Source organism: Pongo abelii, chromosome 3 (genome assembly GCF_028885655.2).
Source record: "Pongo abelii isolate AG06213 chromosome 3, NHGRI_mPonAbe1-v2.0_pri, whole genome shotgun sequence".
Classification (NCBI taxonomy): domain Eukaryota; kingdom Metazoa; phylum Chordata; class Mammalia; order Primates; family Hominidae; genus Pongo; species Pongo abelii.
Genome location: NC_071988.2, coordinates 120,373,235 through 120,397,804, shown reverse-complemented (window position 1 = coordinate 120,397,804; position 24,570 = coordinate 120,373,235). Strand labels below are relative to the sequence as shown.

At 41.5% G+C, this 24,570-nt stretch overlaps 1 protein-coding gene across 4 annotated transcripts in view; it reads left to right on the top strand.

The window, feature by feature from the left end:
* Positions 1 to 2,187: 2,187 nt before the first annotated feature.
* EIF4E (eukaryotic translation initiation factor 4E) overlaps positions 2,188 to 24,570 on the top strand; it is a 48,116-nt gene continuing 25,733 nt past the window's right edge. The window contains exon 1 of one of the 4 annotated variants that reach the window (XM_024246050.3): positions 2,188 to 3,750. In XM_024246050.3, coding sequence (XP_024101818.1) covers positions 3,733 to 3,750 — 18 coding nt within the window. In that variant the 5' untranslated portion in view covers positions 2,188 to 3,732. Of the gene's footprint in view, positions 3,951 to 21,977; positions 23,598 to 24,371; positions 24,491 to 24,570 lie in introns of those variants that run through there. The other 3 variants (XM_054554219.2, XM_024246049.3, XM_054554220.2) reach the window with 3 other exon arrangements.

The following is a 24,570-nucleotide window of genomic DNA, read 5'->3' as shown; positions in this document are numbered from 1 at the left end:
CTGGATGAAATGAGGGAAGGAAGTATGTGATTCTCTCATTCATTATGTGAATGTGTGCTGGTTATGGTGCTTGTTAACTGCATCCTTTTGGTTCTTAGTCACACCTCTTTATATGGGTACTGAACTATTTATATTTCTATGACTTAGTACGCCAACCAGATTTTACAGTGGGGGAAGGAAGTGCCTGTACTTCCTGTGTCCTTTAAATATCCTCCACTGGTTACATAGTTCCCATTACTAACTTAGTACTTGTTGGATGGTTTCTGGTCAGTTCTGTAAATGAACTTGGAATTACAAGTCCTTTGAAGAGCAATAAAGAATAGTAGAGAATAAATAGAGAAAACATAAAATTTCAGCTCTATATATTTAGGATTGGCAAAAACAAAACAAAACAACCACATACACACATACATAAAAACCTAATCGTTAAATCTTTGACATGGCAGAATCTCAAATAGGCAAAGACACATTAATGGTCATAAAACACATGCAACAAAGTATATACAAAAACGGAGATTTTCCTGAAACTCTGTGCTTGAAAAAAATAAAGAAAAATTGTTAAAAACTGTGTAAAAAATGGAAAGAAACTAAACCATAAAGAATAGAGCATCCATAAGTATTGTAAAAGTATGAGTCTTGGTTGACAAGAGGGAGTTTTTTTTTTTTTTTTTTTTTTTGAGACTGAGGGAGTGCAGTGGCGCGATCTCCGCTCGCTACAAGCTCCGCCTCCCGGGTTCACGCCATTCTCCTGCCTCAGCCTGCCGCGTAGCTGGGACTACAGGCGCCTGCCACCACGCCCCGCTAATTTTTGTATTTTTAGTAGAGCCGGGTTTCACCGTGTTAGCCAGGATGGTTACGATCTCCTGACCTCGTAATCTGCCCATCTCGGCCTCCCAAAGTGCTGGGATTACAGGCGTGAGCCACTGCGCCCGGCCCGAGTTTTTTGATTAACAGAAAATTTAATAAAAATGGAAACTGTTGTTTAAAAAAAGTTTTAAGAACATCACTGGCTTTCAGTCCTATAGGTATTTCCTTGCCAATCTCACTGATTTTTTGCTGTTATATAACAGCTTCATGAAAATAGGACATCTGGCCAGGAATGGTGGCTCATGCCTGCAATCCCAGCACTTTGGGAGGCCCAGGTAGGGGAACCGCTTGAGCCCAGGAGTTCGAGACCAGCCTGGGGAACATAGCTAGATGCTCCTGTCTCTGCAAAATATAAAAAAATTAGCTAGGCATGGTGGCCCATGCCTGTAGTCCTAGCTACTTGGGAAGCTAAGGTGGGAGGATCCCTTGAACCCAGAAGGTCAAGGCTGCAGTGAGCCATAATCATGCCACTGCACTCCAGCCTGGGTAACAGAGCAACACCCTGAAAAGAAAGAAAGAAATTAAGGAAGGAAGGAAGGAAGAGAGAGAGACAGAGAGAGAGAGAGAGAGAGAAGGGGAGGGGAGGGGAGGGGAAGGGAAGGGAGGGGAAGGGTGGGGAAGGGTGGGGAAGGGAGGGGAAGGGTGGGGAAGGGGAAAATAGGACATCTATGCTGTCTTTTTCTCTTCAAAGAAGGTAACCTGACACCACTTTTAACCAGCAGAAAATAACAATGCAATCAACAGAATTATTTTGGATAGCCTAAGTAACAGTAGATAGTCTCTGTAAGTAGAAATCCACTTATCTGTTTATTATCATTTTTTTTTTTTTTTGGAAATGGAATCTCGCTGTGTCACCCAGACTGGAGTGCAGTGGCGGGATCTCAGCTCACTGCAAGCTCCGCCTCCCAGGTTCAAGTGATTCTCCTGCCTCAGCCTCCTGAGTAGCTGAGATTACAGGCAGGTGCCACCATGCCTGGCTAATTTTTGTATTTTTAGTAGAGACAGGGTTTCACCATGTTGGTCAGGCTGGTCTCGAACTCCTGACCTCAGGTGATCCGCCCACCTTGGCCTCCCAAAGTGCTGGGATTACAGGCGTGGGCCACGGCGCCTGGCCTGTTAATTCTATCTACTTTAAAACCTAGTAGAGCTAAGTCCACTAGACAAAAGCTTTCATTAATCACTTCTGATATTCAGGTAAACCAAAACATATGAACAGGCAATGGCTTTGAGTTTTCATACAGCCTCAATTATGTGTTGGTCAACTCAAGCATCCATTATGTACTCAATAATAGGTATGACACAGCTCTGGACCTCATTAACACTATAAGCAGACAGGCACAGGCAGCCTGCATACACTCCTTTTCCTGGTGTCAACATTATTTAAAAGCATGGGAAATAGTAATGAGACAGTGTCTTCTTCATTAGAACCTTAGGAGTCTACTAGATTTCTTCATCTCTATTTGTTGTTATTAGTAGCCAAACTGTGCAAAAAACACGGTCTTGAGAAATGATAGCACAGTATCTTAGAGGGAAAGGAAATGTAGGATGCCAGTTTGGGGACAAATTTCTGATTGCCAGTGATTGTTGTGAGCATAACAATAATTTCATGAACATTAAAGCCTCTATTGAGGGCACCTGCAGTTGTAAAGGAAAAAAAAATGGTCCTGAACATTTAAAACTACACTGGTGTACATCATCATCAAACAAAGTAAACAGAAAAAAATTTAAACTTTGCTAAAAGAAAAAAAGCAGGAGAAGCATTGATCTTTAGGAAGGCACGCAGTTGCTTATTATGAATCATTTCTAGAGTCCGATGCATTTTCAAAGCCGGTTACAGTCATTACAAAGCACACCCTTGTGAGGTAAGTGTATCATCACCTTTGGTTCATAAATAAAAAAGCTGAGACGCCGAGCGATTAAGTCACTCGCCTAAGGAGAATGAGTCAACGTCAAGAGTCATAGTTGACCCGGCCTAACGACTCCAGACCATCAGTCCAGGGCTTAGTCAGCGGGGCCCGGAGTGGCTTCCCTGGCTGGCACCTGGACTTAGGCTATTTCCGTGCACGTAAAAGCAGAATATTGGAACGGTTGCACAGAACTTCCAAATAATTTTTACCGCCACGCAAGATTTAGCCCTGAGGTCTTAATCTCAGGATTTGGGACAGTAAAAGCTGTCTTCCCTCCCCCTCGTCCAGCCGGTGGCAAGCGGGTACTGCGGGCGGTTCCGTCCGTCCCCTTTCGCAGAAATAGCAACGAACGACCACCAGCATTAGCTGAGCCAGGGGACGTGGGAGGGTTGATTGCCTAAACGACTCTGCATCGCCGCCTCTTTTTGAAACTAAGAGAAAATGGTGGGAGATCAAAAGAAAACTAAATAAACACACAGGCAACTTGTCCTGGGACCTCAACTAAGCAAATGAAGCTTTATTGTGTGTGCTGAGCCTGCAGTTCCCAACCTTCCGGGGAAGATGGGAGGACAGGGCGACAAAGGGCACAGTAGGCTTGCCTGGCAGTAAGTGTGACCGCAGCTATCCAGGCGGAAGAGCAGAGGACTGAAACCACCCTCCAGCAAGCGAGTGTCCGCCGCATTGAGAACCGCGCACCCTACCCATCGGCCACGTGACCAGTCCTTTTTAAAAAAAATTTCTTTGCTTTAAAAAAAAAAAAAAAAAAAAAAAGGTGGGGGAGAGACTCCACTTCCCAGAAGCCTCTCGTTACTCACGCAGCCGCAGTCTTGCGCAGGCGCCGCCAGGGCCAAACGGACACATCCGTCACGTGGCCAGAAGCTGGCCAATCCGGTTTGAATCTCATTTTTTTCCTCTTACCCCCCCTTCTGGAGCGGTTGTGCGATCAGATCGATCTAAGATGGCGACTGTCGAACCGGTGAGTATTGCCTTTGGCCCCCACCCCCACGGGTCCCCGCGCTCCGTCTCCCTTCTGACTGGGGGACTCCGCGGGACGGCGTTCCCGGCGCGCACTGTACCCCTTGCCGCCCCCTCCCCCTCATGTTGGACCTGACCTCCCGCGGACAAGTGGGGACGTCTCGGAGGCTGGCCGAGGCGGCGTGTAGCGCACACTTTCTGGTGGGGGCCCGAGAACTGGGGGAGCGGTGTGGGGGAGGGGCGGCGTGGCGCCTCCTGCGGAACCGCGAGGTGTCTACAGGGTGGAGGGTAGCTGGGGTTCTGGGCTGGGTGTGTGGGGATGGTGTCTTCGTGATAGGAAGGCGCGGGGCCGGCTCCCAGCGAGCACTGGGATCCGCAGGCAGGGTGGGCGGCGAGCCGGCCTGGAGTGAGATGGAGGAGGGAGCCCTGGGGCAGCCTTTCCCTCCCTGCAGAGCCCCAGCTCCGGGGCTCGGGTGCGGGTCGCGCGCACGTCTTTCTTAGACCGGTGGACTGGGGAGCTGGTGGGCGAGTGTTGCCGGAGGGTGGGTTAGGCGGGAGTGGTGCCGCGGCACGCGCGGAGGAGCTTCGACCTCGCTTAGGGGAGTTGAGAGTGGCGAGCGACTGTTAATCCAGCGCGCCGGAGAGTTGCCGGTGTTTGCGCCCGTGGAGGCGAGAAAGGTTTGGGGTGGGAAGGAACACTCGTGTGTCACGGTGAAGCTCTCCAGGTAGAATGAGGGATGGTGGTGGTGAGAAGGGGTATCACATTGTCCTCGCCCCTCCATGCTTGGGACTGGGCTGTCATGGAGGAGGGAAGGGGGAGGAGCGAGGCCTACAGATCGCTGTAGCCGGTCGGCTTGCCGGCCGGACCTGCTGCATTTCACACGCGCCGGTCTTCCATTCATTCATCCTTTCCGCGCAGTGCGCACGCCTCAGAGAATGCGAATGGGTCTCAATCCCTCTGTTCTTCCGAGTCTTTATCTCCTGGAAGATTTCTGAGACGCAGTTTATTGGAAATAGAAACTTTTAAATTTACTTTTCCATTTGACTTTTTTTTTCTCTTTATCTATGCTACAGACTTTCATTTCAATTTACGCACCATTTTAAACTTAACTGAAGCAAGCTGGTCCCAGGGTAGGTTTGTAGTTAATCTTTAAGCAGAGGGTATATTTTTCATAATTTGGGTTTGCCAGGACTGGCTCACTGAAACTTCTGGGCCCTGTTGCCTTTTTAGAAACGACACAGCTAAGTGAAGATATCTTGTGTGCATAATAGGGTTTATTAGCAATCAGAAAACCTTTCACATTCTGGAACCAGCTCTAGACCTTGATTGCCAGATACTTTTGTGTATCTTTTCATGGTAGCTTGTGGTTTTGCTAATGGTTTACCAGTTTGCTTTGACTTTTAAAGACCTTTTTTTTTTTTTTTGAGATGGAGTCTTGCTCTGTCGCCCAGGCCGGAGTGCAGTGGCGTGATCTCGGCTCACTGCAACCTCCGCCTCCCGGGTTCAAGCGATTCTCCTGCTTCAGCCTCCTGAGTAGCTGGGATTACAGGTGCGCACCACCGTGCCTGGCTAATTTTTGTATTTTTAGTAGAGACGGGGTTGCACCATGTTGGCCAGGCTGGTCTGAAACTCCTGACCTCAAGTGATCCTCCCGCCTCAGCCTCCCGAAGTGCTGGGATTACAGGCGTGAGCTACCGCACCCGGCACTTTTAAAGACTTTATAAAACTATTTCAAAAACTCTTATAGACTACACAAAGGCTTACTTTTCATTGCGTTGGTGTAAACTATCCTTACCTTGTCAAAATTCAAGGCAGCTTCTCTGCTTGCTTGCTTGTTTTTTTATTGGCACCAGTTTTCATTTATGTTCCTGGCAATTAAATTGACTGAAAAACTCATAAGTTGTTGCTACAGTTAACTGACTTTAGGACATTAATGTTATATAACACTAATGAAGGATAAGTATGTAAAATATACATTTTAAACCCCTTGACAGGTTCTGATGTCCACTTTTGGCTAGATCTGTTCCTACCCCACTATACTAGTGTCAGTGAAAAGCATTACATCTGGTAATGGAGCAAGGCTACAAGACTGTAAACTATAAAACAATTAGGAGTTCTGTGAGGTTTCTGTCACATTTAGGTCCCTTGAGTTTTGCAGAGTTTATGCAGTTTTGTTTCAGCAGCACATAACAGAACTGCAAAGTGATGAAGGACTATATTTTGAGTTAGTAAATATTAATAGCTCCTGATATAGCCAGGGTGTTGTACCAAGTGTTCTTTAGGATACAGAGTTATACAAGATGTGACTCTTGTTGAATGTAAACCCTTAAGGAACTTAATTCCTAGTGATGTGGTCAGTGATACAGTATTTGTTCTGGTACAGACTTTGGGAGATTTGGATGTTATGTTTAAATTTGGGGAGTAAGGGAACCTAAAAACAAAGTGTGTGAAGGTGGAAACTAAAGTATTTTGAGAATATATGTAAAATAGTATCGAAGTGTTTAGTTTTAGTGAGAATGAATTTTTTTTTTTTCGATACTGACTTTCACGCTTGTTGCCCAGGCTGGAGTGCAATGGCGCGATCTTGGCTCACCGCAACCTCCGCCTCCTGGGTTCAAGCGATTCTCCTCCCTCAGCCTCCCGAGTAGCCAGGATTACAGGCATGTGCCACCACGCCCGGCTAATTTTGTAATTTTAGTAGAGATAGTGTTTCTCCATGTTGGTCAGGCTGGTCTTCAACTCCCGACCTCAGGTGATCCGCCCGTCTTGGCCTCCCAAAGTGCTGGGATTACAGGCGTGAGCCACCGCGCCCGGCCTGAAAATTTTTAGTACTTTTAATATACCCTTGTGCACAGGCTAGTTATGTATAATTATTTTTGACAGTTTTAAATAGTTGGATTTTGTGTGTAGGGGTGCAGGATCTTGCTCTGTTGCTGGGGCTGGAGCGTAGTGGCGCGATCGTAGCTCACTGCAGCCTCAAACTCCTGGGCTCAAGAGATGCTCCCATCTCAGCCTCTGGTGTAGCAAGCACTACAGGCGCGGGCCACCACTCCCGGATAATTTTTAAACTTTTTGTAGAGATGGAATCTCGCGATGGTTACGCAGGCTGGTCTCAAACTCCTGGACTCAAGTGGTCCTCCCACCTTGGCCTCTCAATATGTTGGGTTACAGGCGTGAGCCACCGAGCCTCGCCTGGATTTTTTTTTGAAACAACTGATTAGAATTGGATTGTACTTGAGATACCCCTGCTGAAGGCTGCAAAAGTCATGTTTTTTCTTACTTCAGCTAGTTTGGGAGCTTCCATAATGGTTTTCTGCTGTGCATAATCATAAACACTTAAAAAGAGCCATGGGCTTTTCCTGCTTATCCCATCATTCGTAGGTATCTGGATGATTTTTGTCTATGGACATTACATAAAATATCATTTTCAGTTTGATATTATTGTGTGGTTTTCTCTTTGTATGAGTTGAGTTACATGAAGATGTGGCCCACAAATATTAAATTTGTTGAGAAGCTTTAAAGGGAAAATTAAGGGAAACATTTTACCTCTTAATGGATAATTTGGCAGAAATTTGAACATTAGGGCAAACAGTACTCTGATGTTACTCTATTGGCATTTGAATTGTGGCTGGGTCAAAATTAGTTTTAATATTAGTCTGTGAAAATGGCAAGGCCATCTTACCTCCAGTGGGTCGCTTTATCTTCATTCTACATCCTTCATTATTAGAATTAAAAAAAATTTTTTTTGACTTGTAGTTCCTTTTGAGGTAAGAGATTAATTTTGGTTTTTTTAGCTTAACTGAAAGTATATAATTTTACTTGTTTTTACATTGTAGCTCTTGAATTTTTTAAAACCACACAAATTTCATAAGTGAATCAACTTGGACAATCAGCTGATTTAATGCTTCCTTTTTTATACTTTGGAAACATGCTCTGTACTACACAGCTTATTAATAAGAGTAAATAAGGCTTAAATACATATTGACAAATATATGTTGTGCTATATAATTCATATTAATGAGCAATTGAATGCCAACCAGACTGTGCAAATTAGTGGGCTTTTTGCTTAATGAAATAACCCACTATATCAGAGTTCCTCGATAATCCACGTAAATTTGGCTCTGGTGTTCATATTCCAAATTTCTTCAATTAAAAGAAAAAAATATACTTGTTGAGTGCGGTGGCTCACGCCTGTAATCTCAGCACTTTGGGAGGCCAAGGCAGGTGGGGATCACTCGAGGTCAGGTGTTCAAGACCAGCCTGGCCAACATGGTGAAACCCTGTCTCTACTAAAAATACAAAAATTAGCCAGGCGTGGTGGCAGGCACCTGTAATCCCAGCTACTGGGGAGGCCAAGGCAGGAGAATCGCTTGAACCTGGAGGCGGAGGTTGCAGTGAACCGAGATGGTACCACTGTACTTCAGCCTGGGCGACAGAGCAAGACTCCATCAAAAAGAAAAAAAAAAAACAGAAACAAATTTCACACTTCATTTTATAATCAGAGTTAATGAACATGATTATTAGACTTAGAGAAATTCAATGTAGACACACAATTTATACACAGAAGTTGCAGAAGGGATAATATGCAAAATGAATTATGTAAGCTTATTCTAGTTTGGACAGAAAACTGTAGGCAAAAAACATTTAAGTAAAATATTGTTTAATTTATATAAAGTTAAGAATATGGGCCGGGTGCGGTGGCTCATGCCTGTAATCCCAGCACTTTGAGAGGCCGAGGCGGGTGGATCACCAGGTCAGTAGTTTGAGACCAGCCTGATCAACATGGTGAAACCCCATCTCTACTAAAAATACAAAACTTAGCCAGACGTGGTGATGCGTGCTTGTAATCCCAAGGTACTCAGGAGGCTGAGGCAGGAGAAGCTCTTGAACCTGGGAGGTGGAGGTTGTAGTGAGCTGAGATTGTGCCACTGCACTCCAACCTGGTGACAGCGAGACTCCGTCTCAAAAAAATAAAAAAATAAATAAATGAAGTTTCCTTAATCTATTAGTACCGGTGAGTTGCACCATCTTAGTCATAGAGACGTTTTTGAGAAGTGGAAATGAGCATGGGTTATAGTCTCATCTTAATATCTGAGTGATCTTGAAGACTGAAATTTCTAAGTCAGCTGAAAGTCGGAATAAGATATCTTACAGTGATTTCGATTTTTAAATGCAATATTCAAAGGTGACAGTTTGTCAACTGTAAGGGACTAAAGTTGACATTCCATGAATGTTTTATACTCATGTATATCCATGCATTTACATACTATTTTCCCTCTTTTCTAGGAAATTCACATTGCTGCTTTTTAATTATCAATCCTTAGCCATTAGCAAGAAATGCAAAGCCTGTGATTCACAATCCTCAGATGTTCTTCCCACTCCTATCCCTACCATAAAAATCACTAGTGTTCCTTCAAAAGTCCCTAATCATGTCTCCAGAAGAAGAAAGGGGCTGGGCTTGGTGACTCACACATGTAATCCCAGGCTTTGGGAGACAAAGGCAGGAGGATCACTTGAGCCCAGAGTTTGAGACCAGCCTGGCCAACGTGGCGAGACCCTGTCTCTCCAAAAAATTTAAAAATTAGCTGAATATGGTGGTGTGCACCTGTGTCCTAGCCACTCAGGAGGCTGAAATGGGAGGATCCCTTGAGCCTGGGAGGTCAAAGCTGCAGTGAGCTGTGATCACACCACTGCATTCTAGCCTGGGTGACAGAAAAAGACCCTATCTCACCAAAAAAAAAGAAAAAGAAAATGATTTTGTGTGTGTGTGTGTGTGTCTAAAATACTAATAGTCATTTCTGGGCCCTTCTGGAACCTGAGAATGTGGTCAGAAATATAAGGGGGTTTTTTTTTTGTTTCCCCAGTTGGAATTTTTGATACATTATTCCATAGAAACAATAGGAAAATGGGCCGGGCGTGGTGGCTTACGCCTGTAATCGTGGCACTTTGGGAGGCCGAGGTGGGCGGATCACCTGAGGTCGGGAGTTTGAGACCAGCCTGACCAGCATGGAGAAACCCTGTCTCTACTTAACAAAATTACAAAATTAGCTGGGTATGGTGGCACATGCCTGTAATCCCAGCTTCTTGGGAGACCGAGGCAGAAGAATCGTTTGAACCTGGGAGGTGGAGATTGCGGTGAGCCCAGATCTGCCATTGCACTCCAGCCTGGGCAACAAGACTGAAACTCCATCTCAAAAAAAAAAAGAAAGAAACAATAGGAAAATGAAGTTTAGTCACACTATATTCAGTAAGTTTCTGTGGAATCATTACAAATCTAACCAGCATTGGATTTATAGGGATATGGAATTAAGGATATGGATTTATAGTTGTAAGCAACTAACTAAAAAAAAAAATCTTATAAACATACCTTGTTTGTAACAGCTATTTTTAATGTAGAAAGATTGGTATTTGTAATTGCTACACATAGCACTTATTCTATGTTAAGTACCACACTGAATGCTTTACATATATTAACTCATTTAATTCTTTTTTTTGAGACAGCGTCTCACTCTTGCCCTGGCTAGAGTACAGTGGTGCGATCTTGGCTCACTGCAACCTCCGCCTCCTGGGTTCAAGCGATTCTCCTGCTTCAGCCTCCTGAGTAGCTGGGACTACAGGCACGTGCCACCACACCTGGCTAATTTTTGTATTTATAGTAGAGATGGGGTTTCACCATATTGGCCAGGTTGGTCTCGAACTCCTGACCTCGTGATCCGCCCACCTCAGCCTCCCAAAGTGCTGGGATTACAGGCGTGAGCCACCGCGCTGGGCTAACTCATTTAATTCTTAACAGTACAGATGAAGTAACATTGTGTGACTAACTTGCTCCAGAATCACACAGCTAATAAGTGGTGGGGTGGAGTTTAAATTAAAGCAGCCAAAGTGCAGAGTGTATATTCTTAACCATTGCACTGTCTTTCCAGTAGGCATGTAATGTGCTTTGCTTGGGTGACTTCAGAAGGGGAGATGAGTTTTTATAAGCTTACTATGTGTTTTGCTACAGCTATGAAATAAAATGTGTGGGCATTTATTTTTAGGCCCTGTTATATTACAGTGTTAGATAACAAAAATATATAATCTTGAGGACTAAACCAAGCAATTACACCAATCGTGTTTTAGTAACTAATTGAGAACTTTGTGGATAGATTTCTAAAGAAAGCGGATGGACACTTAACCTTCTCCCCCTTTCTAACTTGATTTCTGGCATTTGCTAGTTCATATGATTTCCCAGTTAAAATATTTTGCTAGTGAAAAAAGTTTTAGTACATTTTTAAAAGTTTGTGAATTTTGGATTTATTCCAGACTTAACTACCTTAGTACTTCTAGTAATTTTGGTGGTAGGTCTGGGAAAGGGTAAAACAGTTGTTCTGAAAAAGTTTAAGCTAAAATGTACACATACATGTTTCTTGGTGTATTTTAATCTTGTTACTACAAAATGCTATACAGAAATGAGTTGTAATATTTTTTTCTGTGCTCTGCTTATTACTGTCATTGTAATCTCTACTAAAAATAAAAAAATTAGCCAGGCGTGTTCGCGGGTGCCTGTAGTCCCAGCTACTCAGGAGACTGAAGCAAGAGAATTGCTTGAACCTGGGAGGTGGAGGTTGCAGTGAGCCGAGATGATGCCATTTCACTCCATTACTGTCATTGTAATGAGCAGAGCACAGAAAAAAATATTGTAACTAATTTTGATATATGTGTCTACATATATATGTCAACATATTAGTATTGCCATGAAACTTGTTATGGGGCAGTAGCCTATGTTGGCACAAAATCTGGTCAGAAGTATTAACTAAGGCAAGAAAGTTTGATATTTTAATTGATATGTGAAATGTACGTTTTTTCTTATAGTTCTTTTTCTGATGAATAAATGAATATAGGTGAGGAATTCGTATTTCAAGTGATTTTTAACTTTCTACCATGGTCACATAGTTCCTTAAGTGTTACATACAAAGTTTTGGTGCCACAAAAGGAATAGCACTTGAATATAAAATTTTTTTTTTAATTTTTAGCAAGGCAAGTTATTTTTATAGAACTCATATTTAACATAAGTGAGAGAGAACTCAAACCTGAGTCTCAAGCTTTATTACCATCTTGTGTAAAAAGAGGAACAAATTCAACCAAAACTAAAGTCCATCCTTCAGTAAAACTTGTATGTTAGGGTTGATACTGATGCATAGGTACACAAATAAGTGTAAAATTCTAACTGAAAGAATATGCCAGATGGTTTATGGATGGTGGGATTAGGAGGGTTAAATTTTTTACATTTGGACTTGTTCACTTTGTTACCATGTTGTAGATTGTAAAATCTCTTTTGGATGTTGGTTTATACATCATGGTATTTAGCTTTTCTTTATTTTTTGTTTTTTTTATTTGAGTTAGTTACATACTCATGGTCCAAAATAGCAATTTGGTAAAGCCTATAGCCCCTATCTTAGAGTGTTTTAAAATGTAGGCCAAGCACAGTGGTTCATGCTTGTAATCCCAACACTTTGGAAGGCTGAGACAGGCGAATCACCTGAGGTCAGGAGTTCGAGACCAGCCTGATCTCTATCCAGCCTGGCCAAAATGGTGAAACCTCATCTTTACTAAAAATACAAAAATTAGCCGAGTGTGTTCGTGGGTGCCTGTAGTCCCAGCTAAGGCTGAGGCAAGAGAATTGCTTGAACCTGGGAGGTGGAGGTTGCAGTGAGCCGAGGTGGTGCCATTGTATCCAGCCTGGGCAACAAGAGTGAAACTCCATCTCAAAAAAAAAAAAGAAAAAGAAAAAAGAATGTTTTAACATGTATTACATAAAATGCATAGGTTTACAAAGGAAACCAATTTATACTGAAGTACAACAAGGATTGAATTAGCATGAGTCATATTAAGGACATTATCTGGCACAGGCTAAGTTCTGTCTAATGTGGAAAAGCTATCTCCTGCCTATATTCCCCAACCACCTCATTCCCCTTTCCAAATTGCCCAATTACAATTTTTTGAGGATTCTACTAGAAAAAGGCTGTCCAGGAGAACTTTCTGAGATAATGGAAAGGGTCTTTTTTACTGTCCAATACAGTAGCCACTGGCTGTACATGGTAATTGAGCATTTGGATATTGTGGCTTGTGCAATCAAGGAAATAAATTTTAAACTTTAATATTAATAATTAACCACATGTAGGTAATGGCTACCAAATTCTGCAGTATGGCCTCAGAAGCTAGAAATTCTGGCCGGGCATGGTGGCTCACGCCTGTAATCCGAGCACTTTGGGAGGCTGTGGCAGGTGGAGCATTTGAGGTCAGGAGTTTGAGACCAGCCTGGCCAACATGGTGAAACCCCATCTCTGCTAAAAATACAAAAATTAGCTGGGTGTGGTGGCACGTGCCTGTAGTCCCAGCTACTCGGGAGGCTGAGACAGGAGAATCACTTGAACCTGGGAGGCGGAGGTTGCAGTAAGCCAAGATTGCACCACTGCACGCCAGCCTGGGTGATAAAGCAAGACTCCATCTCAAAAAAAAAAAAAAAAAAAAAAAGAAAGAATCTAGAAATTCTAGTGTGTGCAAACGTATGTGTACATATTGTATTTAGTTCAACTTTATAAGGTATAACTGGATATGTCCAGTTTGGTTAGATACATGATTCTATCCTAGAAAAGCTTGTTGCTCTGTATTTTAAACTTTGAAAGACAGTTATTTACTCTTGTATAGAATTAGAATTGTTCTGTGGGTTAATTTTTTTTTTTTTTTTTGCTAGTCTTTTTTTGTTTTTGTTTTGAGATGGAGTCTCACTCTGTTGTCAGGCTGGAGTGCAGTGGCACGATCTCGGGTCACTGCAACCTCCACCTCCCGGGTTCAGGTGACTCCTGCCTCAGCCTCCTGAGTAGCTGGGACTACAGGTGTGCGCCACCACTGCCAACTAATTTTTGTGTTTTTAGTAGAGACAGCATTTCACCATGTTGGCTAGGATGGTCTTGATCTCTTGACCTCATGATCTGCCTGCCTTAGCCTCCCAAAGTGCTGGGATTACAGGCATGAGCCACCACACCCAGCCTTTTTACTAGTTTTTTAAATGTGTGTGTAAATAGACAGTACTTTACAGTGTTCAAAACTCAAGTTTTATGCAAAAGTACACAGTCTCCTGAAGCTGATCTCTATCCAGGCAGATGACCTAGAGGCAACCAGCATTGTCAGTTGTTTAACTTTTAATAGAGATTTGTGCATATACAGCAAATATGTATATTTATAAAAAGTAAATAGTAGCCAGCTATGTGCACTTTTCTGGCACATTGTGTTTTTTCACTTAATATGTCTTGTAGAGCATTACATATCAACACATAAAGTTTTCACTTCTTTTTTCTGATACTATATATTACACTATATGGTTTTAACATAATTATTTCTATATTAATATTTAGGTCATTTCCAACCATTTGCTATTTCAAACATTACTGGGATGAATAAACTTTTCCCTGTATCATTCCATACACGAGATAATATATCTATAAAGTAGATGTTTTGACAACGGATTGAAAAATTTTAAACCCTGTTGGTCAGATAAAACACTTTTGCAAATATAGTCGGTTTTCAGGCCACAATTTTTTTTTTTAGTGCTCCTCCCTTTTTCAAAATAATGAAATGTTTATATGTAAAAACAAAGTATAAAATAGGTATGTAAGTTTTCTTTTATCTTTAATTTTTTTTTCTTTTTTTTTCCAAGACGGAGCTTCGCTTTTGCCCAGGCCGGAGTGCAGTGACAATCTCGGCTCACTGCAACCTCCGCCTCCTGCGTTCAAGCGATTCTCCTGCCTCAGCCTCCCCATTAGCTGGATTACAGGCGCCCACCACCACGTCAAGCTAATTGTTTGTGTTTTTAGTAGAGACAGGGTTTCATCATGTTGGCCAGGCTGGTCTCAAACTCTTGATCTCAGGTAATCCACCTGCTTTGGCCTCCCAAAGTGCTGGGATTACAGGCGTGAGCCACCACGCCTGGCAAAAAAATTTTTTTTTGCGACAGAGTCTCACTGTTGCCCAGACTGGAGTGCAGTGGCTTGTTCTCTGCTCACTGCAACCTCTGCCTCCCACGTTCAAGCTATCATCCTGCCTCAACCTCCTGAGTAGCTAGGAATACAGGTGTGTGCCACCACGCCCAGCTAATTTTTGTATTTTTAGTAAAAACGGAGTTTCATCATATTGGCCAGGCTGGTCTCAAACTCCTGGGCTCAAGCAGTCCTACTGCCTTGGCCTCCCAAAGTGCTGTGATTACAGGTGTGAGCCATCACGCCTGGCCAGGTTTTAGAGTAGTAAACTGAAGACCCATGTACCATGACCTAGGACAGCACAGCAGCATTTCAGCTTTTTTAATACTCCGTGATCACATTCTTGTATCTTTGGCCCCTCCTCCATCTTCTTTTCTGACTTTTGAGTCGAGCATTCCCTTGGTTTTTGTTTTTACTGCATTAACCTCCCATGTATGTATCTTTCAGCTATGTGTTGTTTAGTTTTGAAAAAACTAAAAAGCTAGATGTTTAAGGGAAAGATGGTATTGCCACTATTGGATGAAGGCTCATAAAAAATGATAATCTGAACACAGTTTTTGGTTTATAGTTTGGCTTCAGCTTCCTAGAATTTCTACTAGAGCCCTTTTTCGGGAAACCAGTGGGCATGATCATGGACATGTCCTGGGAAACAGGATTTATAGTTGTTATCTGGTGAGGCTGTTTTGTGGGCCAAAGAATCTTCAGTAAGAGAGTGGTCTTTGGGAATATGCTGCTCTGTATCTTGTTTTAAGGTTGGATTAAAGCTGAACTCTTCTGGTGTAAAGTTACCTAATACGGTTAGCAGGGCATAAAGGAGAGAAGAGGAACTTCATGAACACGTGGTCAAGCAGAGTTAAGTAGAGATAAAAGTCTGGGCTGGACACTTGAGCATTTGGGTTTTTTGTGTGTGTGTGTTTAGAAAAGGTAGAATAATAGGCATTTTAATCATAACAGCCATTAAATCACATTGCTCCAGTCACATTCACCTGAATCACATTGCTCCACTCTGGACTGTTGCCCTTTATATATGGTAAACATTTGTCTTCCCTGGATCTTCTTTTACCATGTTCCTGATTCTTTCATTTGACTTTTGTGTTCCACCCTTCCATTTGCTGTGCCCTTTATCTTCCTGTTATTTGGTTTCTTGTCTCACGTTGGTGGGCCAGATCTCCAGCAGTTTTTTGAGAAAAAGTACATAGTAAAAAAATTTTTGAGGCCTTGAATATTAAGTGTCATACCTGTAGTTTGGCTGGACATAGAATTCTTCAGGATTCTGAAGTCAGGTTTTATGGTGGACTTCTGTTGTAGCTGCTGATGAGTCTGAAATTATTCTGGTAGCTAAAGATTATTTTTTAGTGTGACCTGTTGCTCTCTCACCCTCACTCCCTATAATTTGTAGACTCTTTTTCTTGTCCTTATTTCACAATGATATACCTTAGTATAAGTCTGTTTTCATCCATTGTACTGTGTACTCATTGGGCATTTTTAATATGGACACTCATGTCCATCAATTCTCATAGGTTTATTGGTAATTCTCCTCTTTTTTCTCTTTGAAACAGTTACTCAGATATTAGATCTCTTGGACTAGTTCTCTGGGAAATTTCATTTATTTTTCAACCTTCATTTTAAATTTCCATTCATTTTGAATTTCCAGGTATTTATTTTCTCCCTCCCATCCTCCTTCCCTTCTTTTTTTTTTTTTTGTCCTCTGAATGTTCATTTTTATAGCTTCCTGTAATTGTTACATACATGCAAAATCTTAACTTATTCCTTTGAAGAAGTACGTAGACTTGTTTTTTTGAGACAGAGCCTCACTCTGTTGCCCAGGCTGGAGTGCAGTGGCACCATCTTGGCTCACTGCAACCTCTGTCTCCTAAGTTCAAGCAATTATCCCACCTCAGCCTCTCGAGTAGCTGGGATTACAGGTGCCCACCACCATGCCCAGCTAATTTTTATATTTTTAGTAGAGACGGGTTTTCACCATGTTGGCCAGACTGGTCTCGAACTCCTGACCTCAAGTGATCCGCCCACCTCGGCTTCCCAAAGTGCTGGGATTACAGGCATGAGCAGAAGCAAAGTTTTAAAAAGGAAGAGCAAAGGTGACTGGGGAACTTACCGTACCATGAAGAAAAATATTATTAAAGGTAACAGCCAGGCCCAGTGGCTCACGTCTGTAATCCTAGCACTTTGGGAGGCTGAGGCAGGTGGATCACCTGAAGTCAGGAGTTCGAGATCAGCCTGGCCAACATGGTGAAACCCCATCTCTACTAAAAATACAAAAAATTAGCTGTGCGTGGTGGCGGGTACCTATAATCCCAGCTACTTGGGAGGCTGAGGCAGGAGAATTGCTTGAACCTGGGAAATGGAGGTTGCAGTGAGCCAAGATTGCGCCATTGCACTTCAGCCTGGGTGACAGAGCAAGACTCTGTCTCAAAAAAAAAAAGTAATTTACAAAAATATGATATTGGCTGTTGGCTCATGAGGGGATGGGCAGATTATTGGAATACACTGAGCAGTCCAGGAGTAGTTTCAGATGTTTATTTGGGCTTTAATATAACTTTGTTATAATACATTTGGAACATTTAGATCATTGTGAAAAAAATAATCTGTAATCTCAACAACTAGGTGTTCTCTGGTAATATTTTGGTTCACTTGTTTGTGAACTTTTTTTTTTTTTTTTAAACGATATCCTTCTTTGTACCTTTTCTTTTCCCCTTTTAAATACTTAATTTTCGGCCGGGTGTGTGTGCGTAGCTCATGCCTGAAACCTGAAGCACTTTGGGAGGCTGAGGCAGGTGAATTGCTTAAGCCCAGGAGTTCAAGACCAGCCTAGGCAACATGGTGAAACCCTGTCTCTACTAAAAATATTAATACAAAAAACTAGCTGGATGTGGTGGCATGTGCCTGTAGTCCCAGCTACTCAGAAGGCTGAGGCGGGAGGATTGATTGAGCCCTGGAGGTCGAGACTTCAGTGAGCTGTGATTGTGCCACTGCACTCCAGCCTGGGCATCAGAGCGGGACCCTGTCTCAAAAACTAACTACTTAATTTTCTTAGAGCAGTTTTAGGTTTGGAGCAAAATTGAGCAGAAAATACAGTTCCCGTAACTTACTCCTTGCCCTGGTGCAGGTACAGCTTTCCCAGTGTCAACATCCTACAACAGAATGGCACATTTGTTAGAATTGATGAACCTAAATTGACATTATTGTCACCCAAAGTTCATACTTTACATTAGGGTTCACTCTTGATGTTGTGCATTCTGTGGGTTTTGTCAAATGTAAAATGACATGTATCTACGGTTATAATATCGTGCAGAATAATTTTACTGCCCTAAAAATCCTCTCTGTTCTGCTTGTTTATACCCTCCCCACCAACCACTGATCTTTTTGTCTTTTCCAGAGTGTCACAGTTAGAATCATACAGTATGTAGCCTTTTCAGCTTAGCTTCTTTCACTTAGTAATATGCATTTAAGTTCCTTCTACATCTTTTTATGGCTTGATAACTCATTTTATTTTAGCATTCAGTAATGTTTCATTTTCTGGATGCACTACAGTTTATTTAGGACTTCTTAAAATAGGTCAAAAGCAAAAAAAAAAGTGCTCTTTTTTTTTTTTTTTTTTTTTTTGAGACAGAGTCTGGCTCTGTTGCCAGGCTGGAGTGCAGTGGCGTGGTCTCAGCTCACTGCAACCTCCTCCTCCTGGGTTCAAGCGATTCTCCTGCCTCAGCCTCCCAAGTAGCTGGGATTACAGGCACGTGCCACCACGCCTGGCTAATTTTTGTATTTTTAGTAGAGATGAAGTTTCACCATGTTGGCCAGGCTGGTCTTAAACTCCTGACCTCGTGATCCGCCCACCTCGGCCTCAAAGTGCTGGGATTACAGGTGTGAGCCACCGCGCCTGGCCTTTTTTTTTTTTTTTAAGTGCTCATTTTTATATGGTTCTGTAATCTGCTTTTCTCCACATTTGTATTAGTTTTAAAGTAATTTTTACAAACATGTTTAGTGCTTATACCATATACGCCATGGTTTGTTTATCTGTTACCTTTTGGTTTTATCTGTTGATAGATGTGTTGTCTCTTATAAGTCTAATTACTAGGTTAAAGAATGTAGATCTTATTATTTTAATTTTATTATTTTTCTATTTTCCCATTTAGTTTTGGCTTGGAACTCAGTAGATCCTTTTACGTTTGGAAGCTTGATAGTTCATTAACTTAAACTAAGTAAAACTTAAACTAAGTAAATAGAAGGTTGTATTCCACTCTAATCCTGGGAACATATGAAACTGACTATACCTGGTTTTGTAAAATTTTTTAAGGCATATATTTCTTCAAAATATTTTCTTCTGAAAGGTGATTTTAAAACCTTGGTACATAAAAAGGCAGGTGTGGTGGCTCACGCCTGTAATCCTAGCAACAGTTTCTGTAATCCTAGAAACAGTTGTAGGAGGCCGGGCGCGGTGGCTCACGCCTGCAATCCAGCCTGGGCAACAGGGCAAGACTCTGTCTCAAAGGGAAAAAAAAAGGATTCATCCAAGTTTTAGGCCTGGCGCGGTGGCTCATGCCTATAATCCCAGCACTTTTAGGAGGCCGAGGTGGGCGGATCACTTGAGGTCAGGAGGAGTTCAAGACCAGCTGGGCCAACATGGTGAAACCTCGTCTCTACTTAAAATACAAAAAAATTAGCCACCTGTGGTGGTGCATGCCTGTAGTCCCAGCTACTCGTGAGGCTGAGGCAAGAGAACTGCTTGAACCCCGGAGGTGGAGGTTGCAGTGAGCCGAGATCGTGCCACTGCACTCCAGCCTGTGTGACAGAGTGAGAATCTGTCTCAAAAAAAAAAAAAAAGAATTCATCCAAGTTTTAAAACTGTTTATTTGAAGATCAGAAATGCAAGTGTAGACTGTTGGGATTTTTTTTAATTAATAAAATGTGTTCAAGTATAGCTTGCTGAGTATCCAGAGATATAAATATTTAGCTATAGCCCAACAAACTTAATCAGCTCTATTCACTCATGAGTTAGTGCTATTTATTAATTTTGATCAAGTAATTAGGTTATTTAAATAAACAGCTATTGAATTTTTATAGTATTTGTGGACACTGCACAATTTGTACACATCATCACAACTCTTTCCTTTAGTAATCCAGCTACCAGTGATTTTTTGTTATTGTTTAGATGCCATTTTATATTAATTGAAAAGCACTTTAAGAAGTACTGTCTTTTGAATCATGATTGATATATGCTGTCTCAGGGTCTTTTACATGAAAAAATTTTTTCCATGTGAGCAGTGTTTTAATGTTGAAAGATTTGTATTTTGCTAAATCTCCATGTGTTTTTTTTTATTTCAACTTTCTAGGTTAAGGGAGGAGTATAAAAGTCATGGTTTTGATCCCTTATTACAGATAAGGAAGACTGCAAAATCCACAGCCACACTTTCATGAGTGATGCCATATTAGCTGGTATTCCTTTACTTTAAATAGAGGTTTGAAAGCTAAAAACCAAAACAGTTTAATAGCCTGAGGCAATTTTTCAGTGTTTTCACCAAATTTTTTCTTTCTTACAAGACAGGTGGTAAGACTATAGTTGTTCTTGTGTACTAGTTAATTAATTATATTAATTTACATATGTGAGGGTGCTGTGAGGAAATGCATGGTTTGTTGAAAAGAACTGAGGACTGACAGCCACCTCCTCCATGGTTACCCTGGCTCTGTCCCACCCTTCTCATGGCGCTTGGGGGACCATGGCTGATCCTGTCCTGAGACAAATTAAGACTCCTGTGGTGAAGCAGTTGGTCGAGAAAAAGTGATGCATGAAAAAGAAGCAAAACAAGAAGGAAAGAAAAAAAATGAGAGCTGAAGATGGTGAAAATGATGCCATTAGAAAGCAGGCAGAAATTCTGTGAGAATCCCAGGTGATAAGCCTTGTTTGCCAGCACAGGTTGGAAGCCGCATATACCGTTCTTTGGCAGATGTTAGAAAGTGAAAAAGACTTGGAAGAAGCTGAGGAATATAAAGAACATTTAGTACTGCATTCAGTGAAGTTAGAAGCCTGAAACTTTTCTGTACAGGGTGTTTTTTGCATTAAATCATGGTGTCTAGTTAACATTTCATTATTTTTGACCACTGCTGTGTGTTCAAGTGTGAGAACATGATTCTTTTTATGTGATTGTATACATTTCTTTGCCTGATTTAATTTGTCAAATGAATGACAAAACTGAGAACTAACAGTGGATACTACAAGGAACAGAAAAGTATGAAGTCTGTTTACATATTTGTATTAAATAATATTCTCATTAAAGTTATTTGTACACATAAAAGACGTTTTTACTTACACTTACTTGTATATGTGAGATATTTGACCAATGGGTATTTAGTGTCCTGTTGTGCATAATAATACAAACTCACTATATAGTTGCTTTTTGTCCTGGTAGTGGGTTTTTTTGTGTGTCTGGGAGGAAGGGTGAGGTGTACCATTCATGCCTTTTTTACTAGTTTATTGGCAGTCACATGCATTGGCAAGATGAGCAAAGGTGTTGAGCCTGAGGCTGTAGAGCAGAGCACAGTATATATTATAGATTTATGTTGCCTAGAAAGAGAATCTTTGTAACCATGTAATTTATTATGCAGTCCTGGCCACCTTTGGGAGTGAATGAGAGTTCTGTTAACAATTATGCTGAAACAACAAACAGGTAGAACTAGGACATGTGGTGTTCTTAGCCGTAAATCCTGGTAGTCCTGGATTTAAATGACATGTTTACTTTTCCAGGACTTCAGATTTGTCTGAAGAGTGGAGAGAATAATGGTTGTTTCACAGGATTATGAAGATTGACTATATTGAGATGATTTATAGTATGTTGAGATAATATGTATGAAAATAATGTAGCACATGGCCTGGTAGTTACTGCTTAGTGAATGTTCCCTATCAAGTAAAAACTCATAGTTTGGATGAGGCGTGAGCTTTTCAAAATCACAAAGCACCACCCTTTTCTGTTCTTACTGTGTCTGTCCTTCTGCTCATTATTTCATACCTTTATTTAATATAGTGACTTCAATTTACTAGAACGTTGTATTAGTACCTTATAGAAATAATTGCAGCTGTCTTTGCCATATGTAGCATTTACATTTCTAATATGGACACAGCTGGTTTTCCAGTTCAGCTACAGAAAGTGAAGGAAGGGGGAATATAAGGAAGCACTACTGGATATGGGTCACCAATCATGTTGTTATCCATTATTTGGTGCTGTAGCATTGACCAAACATGTTTATTTTTGTGTCATCAGGAATGGGGAGAGTGTTGGTATCAGAATTATTTAGGTGTGGTAACAGTAATCTGGGTATTATTTCTAACTTAATCACGAGTTCTTTCTCTTTTCATATCCCCACTTACTGTGTGTATGATTGGGGGTGGGGTGAAGGTGGGGAAGGTCTGGTGTAAGGATCTGAGGATAGATAGAAATTATTGAGCCAGGACAGTAATTTAGAGAGCATACCCTAGGTAGTTTAGGTTACCACTCCTTGTTCAGATATTACTGGGATATGAATGTTAGTGATTTATCTTCTATTGTTCTTAAAATTTTTTCCTCATCTTAAAATTTAAAGGACTGGCTGAACTTCCTCCAGAGTTTGAAGTCTAGTTCAGTATGCCGCATTTACTCAGCTCTTACCTTTCTAAACTCTTACATTAATGTCATCTCAAGTACTGATTGCTCATGGTAGCTGACAGTTATTGATCACTTCAGTGCCAAACTCTTGGATTGTTGATGAAAACCCACATGGCACTTTTTACAAGGGAAGAAACTGATCCTTACAGGGGTTTTAAGGACTTGCCCTAGATCACTTAAATCCCTGTTGTACTCTGAAAGTTTTCTCCTATCATACTCACCTTAAGACTTAAAGGACTCATCAAATTGGGGTTAGAGGTGGATCCAGGCTGTGTTGTTGAGCTACCCATTTTGCAGTATGGCTCCTAGTGCATCAGGGATTGATAAACCTGGGATTGCTTTTCCTGTTATGAGAGGAAAACTGTAGTAGTGAAGTCAGAGCCTGATATATACAGACTGTCAGTTGCAGCATTATTTGGAAGCACAGAAGATGGTATGTGAATAAATGTGCCTGATATAGAATGTCTTTCTCCCTCTAGCCCCCTTTTTTGTGCCGTTTTTGGTGCTTGATTTCAATGTCCTTTATGCTGTTCCTTGGTAATAGATAGTTGCAGCTCAATGCTATATTTTAGCCATTCATGAGGCCAAAGATACAATACCTTCAGTACAGAAAAGGGGAAATAGGGTATCTGGGAGTACCTTTAAAAGTAGGAAAAGTAGGTTTCCTCACTTGAATTTACTTTAAAATGACTTTATATTGCATTAATCATTATTGTTCTGGGAGGAATACCTCTATCTACATATATCAGAAGGAATTTAGGAAGGAGGAAAGTGATAAATATAATTTAAAAATTTTTTTTTCCCTAAAATAAATCATATGAAACAACTCAGCATAGTGTCTGGTCATACAGTTTGCTCTGAATGAATACTTGGAGAATGGCAAGTCAGGTAACCATTCGCTTAAAATTTTTAGCTACTTTATAAAAAGCAACCCTTATTTTGCATTTCCCATGTATCAGACAGTTTAAATGCTTTTATTTTTTAATTCATTTAATCCTCATTGTGATCCTAGGAGATAAATGTCACAATGCCCATTTTAAGATGAGGAAACTGAGGCCACGGAAGTTACTTGCTCTGAATTTTACAGCTGTGAATGGCAGAGCTGGAATTCCAACATGGGGAACATGGCTCTAGAGGGTGTGATCAGAAGCAGTGCATCTCATATTCTGATGACAATCTGGTTTGTGTTTGTTTTTAAAGTTTCATTTAATTTAATTTTTTAGAGACAGCCTTACTCTGTCACCCAGGCTGGAATGCAGTGGTGCTATCATAGCTCACCGCAGCCTTAGAACTCCTGGACTCAAGTGGTGCTCCTCTTTTGGCCTTCTGGGCTCAAGAGATCCTCCTGCTTTGGCCTCCCAAGGTGTTGGGATTACAGGGATGAGCCACCATGCCTGGCCTTTTCTTTTTTTTAAATTTGTGATATAATACTTTTGTAAAATGATAAAGATGAAGACATGCATGCAAAATGTAAGCCTGAATTTGATTAGTTTCAGCAGATACAAAATTGTCAAATTGCTACAGATTTTCGAAGTGTTTACTTTGCATGTCTATACTTAACCTCACTGTCAACCATAACGTTTGTGGACCAGCAGTAGTAGTCTGTGGACTATACTTTGAGTTACTGGTTCAAACCATTATTAGTGCTGAGAGGGACTACTGATTATTCCATACTTCAAATAAGGTGTTGGGTGATTTGTCTTAACCTGGAAAGAAATTTTTTGGAAGTTCCTGTGAGTAAGTAGATATTTGTTTTTGGTTTTTTTTGTTTTTTGTTTTTTTTTGAGACGGAGTCTTGCTCTGTCGCCCAGGCTGGAGTGCAGAGGCGCCATCTCGGCTCACTGCAAGCTCCGCCTCCTGGGTTCACACCATTCTCCTGCCTCAGCCTCCGAAGTAGCTGGGACTACAGGTGCCCACCACCGCGCCTGGCTAATTTTTTGTATTTTTAGTAGAGGCGGCGTTTCACCGTGCTGGCCAGGTTGGTCTCTCCTGACTTGATCCACCCACCTCGGCCTCCCAAAGTGCTGGGATTACAGGCGTGAGCCACTGCGCCCATTCATTTGTTGAATGAAGGTAATGGAGGACACAAATGGGGTGTTCTGAGGGGGAAGGCTCATCATTATTTCTAGAAGAAGTGGTTTATATGTATATTT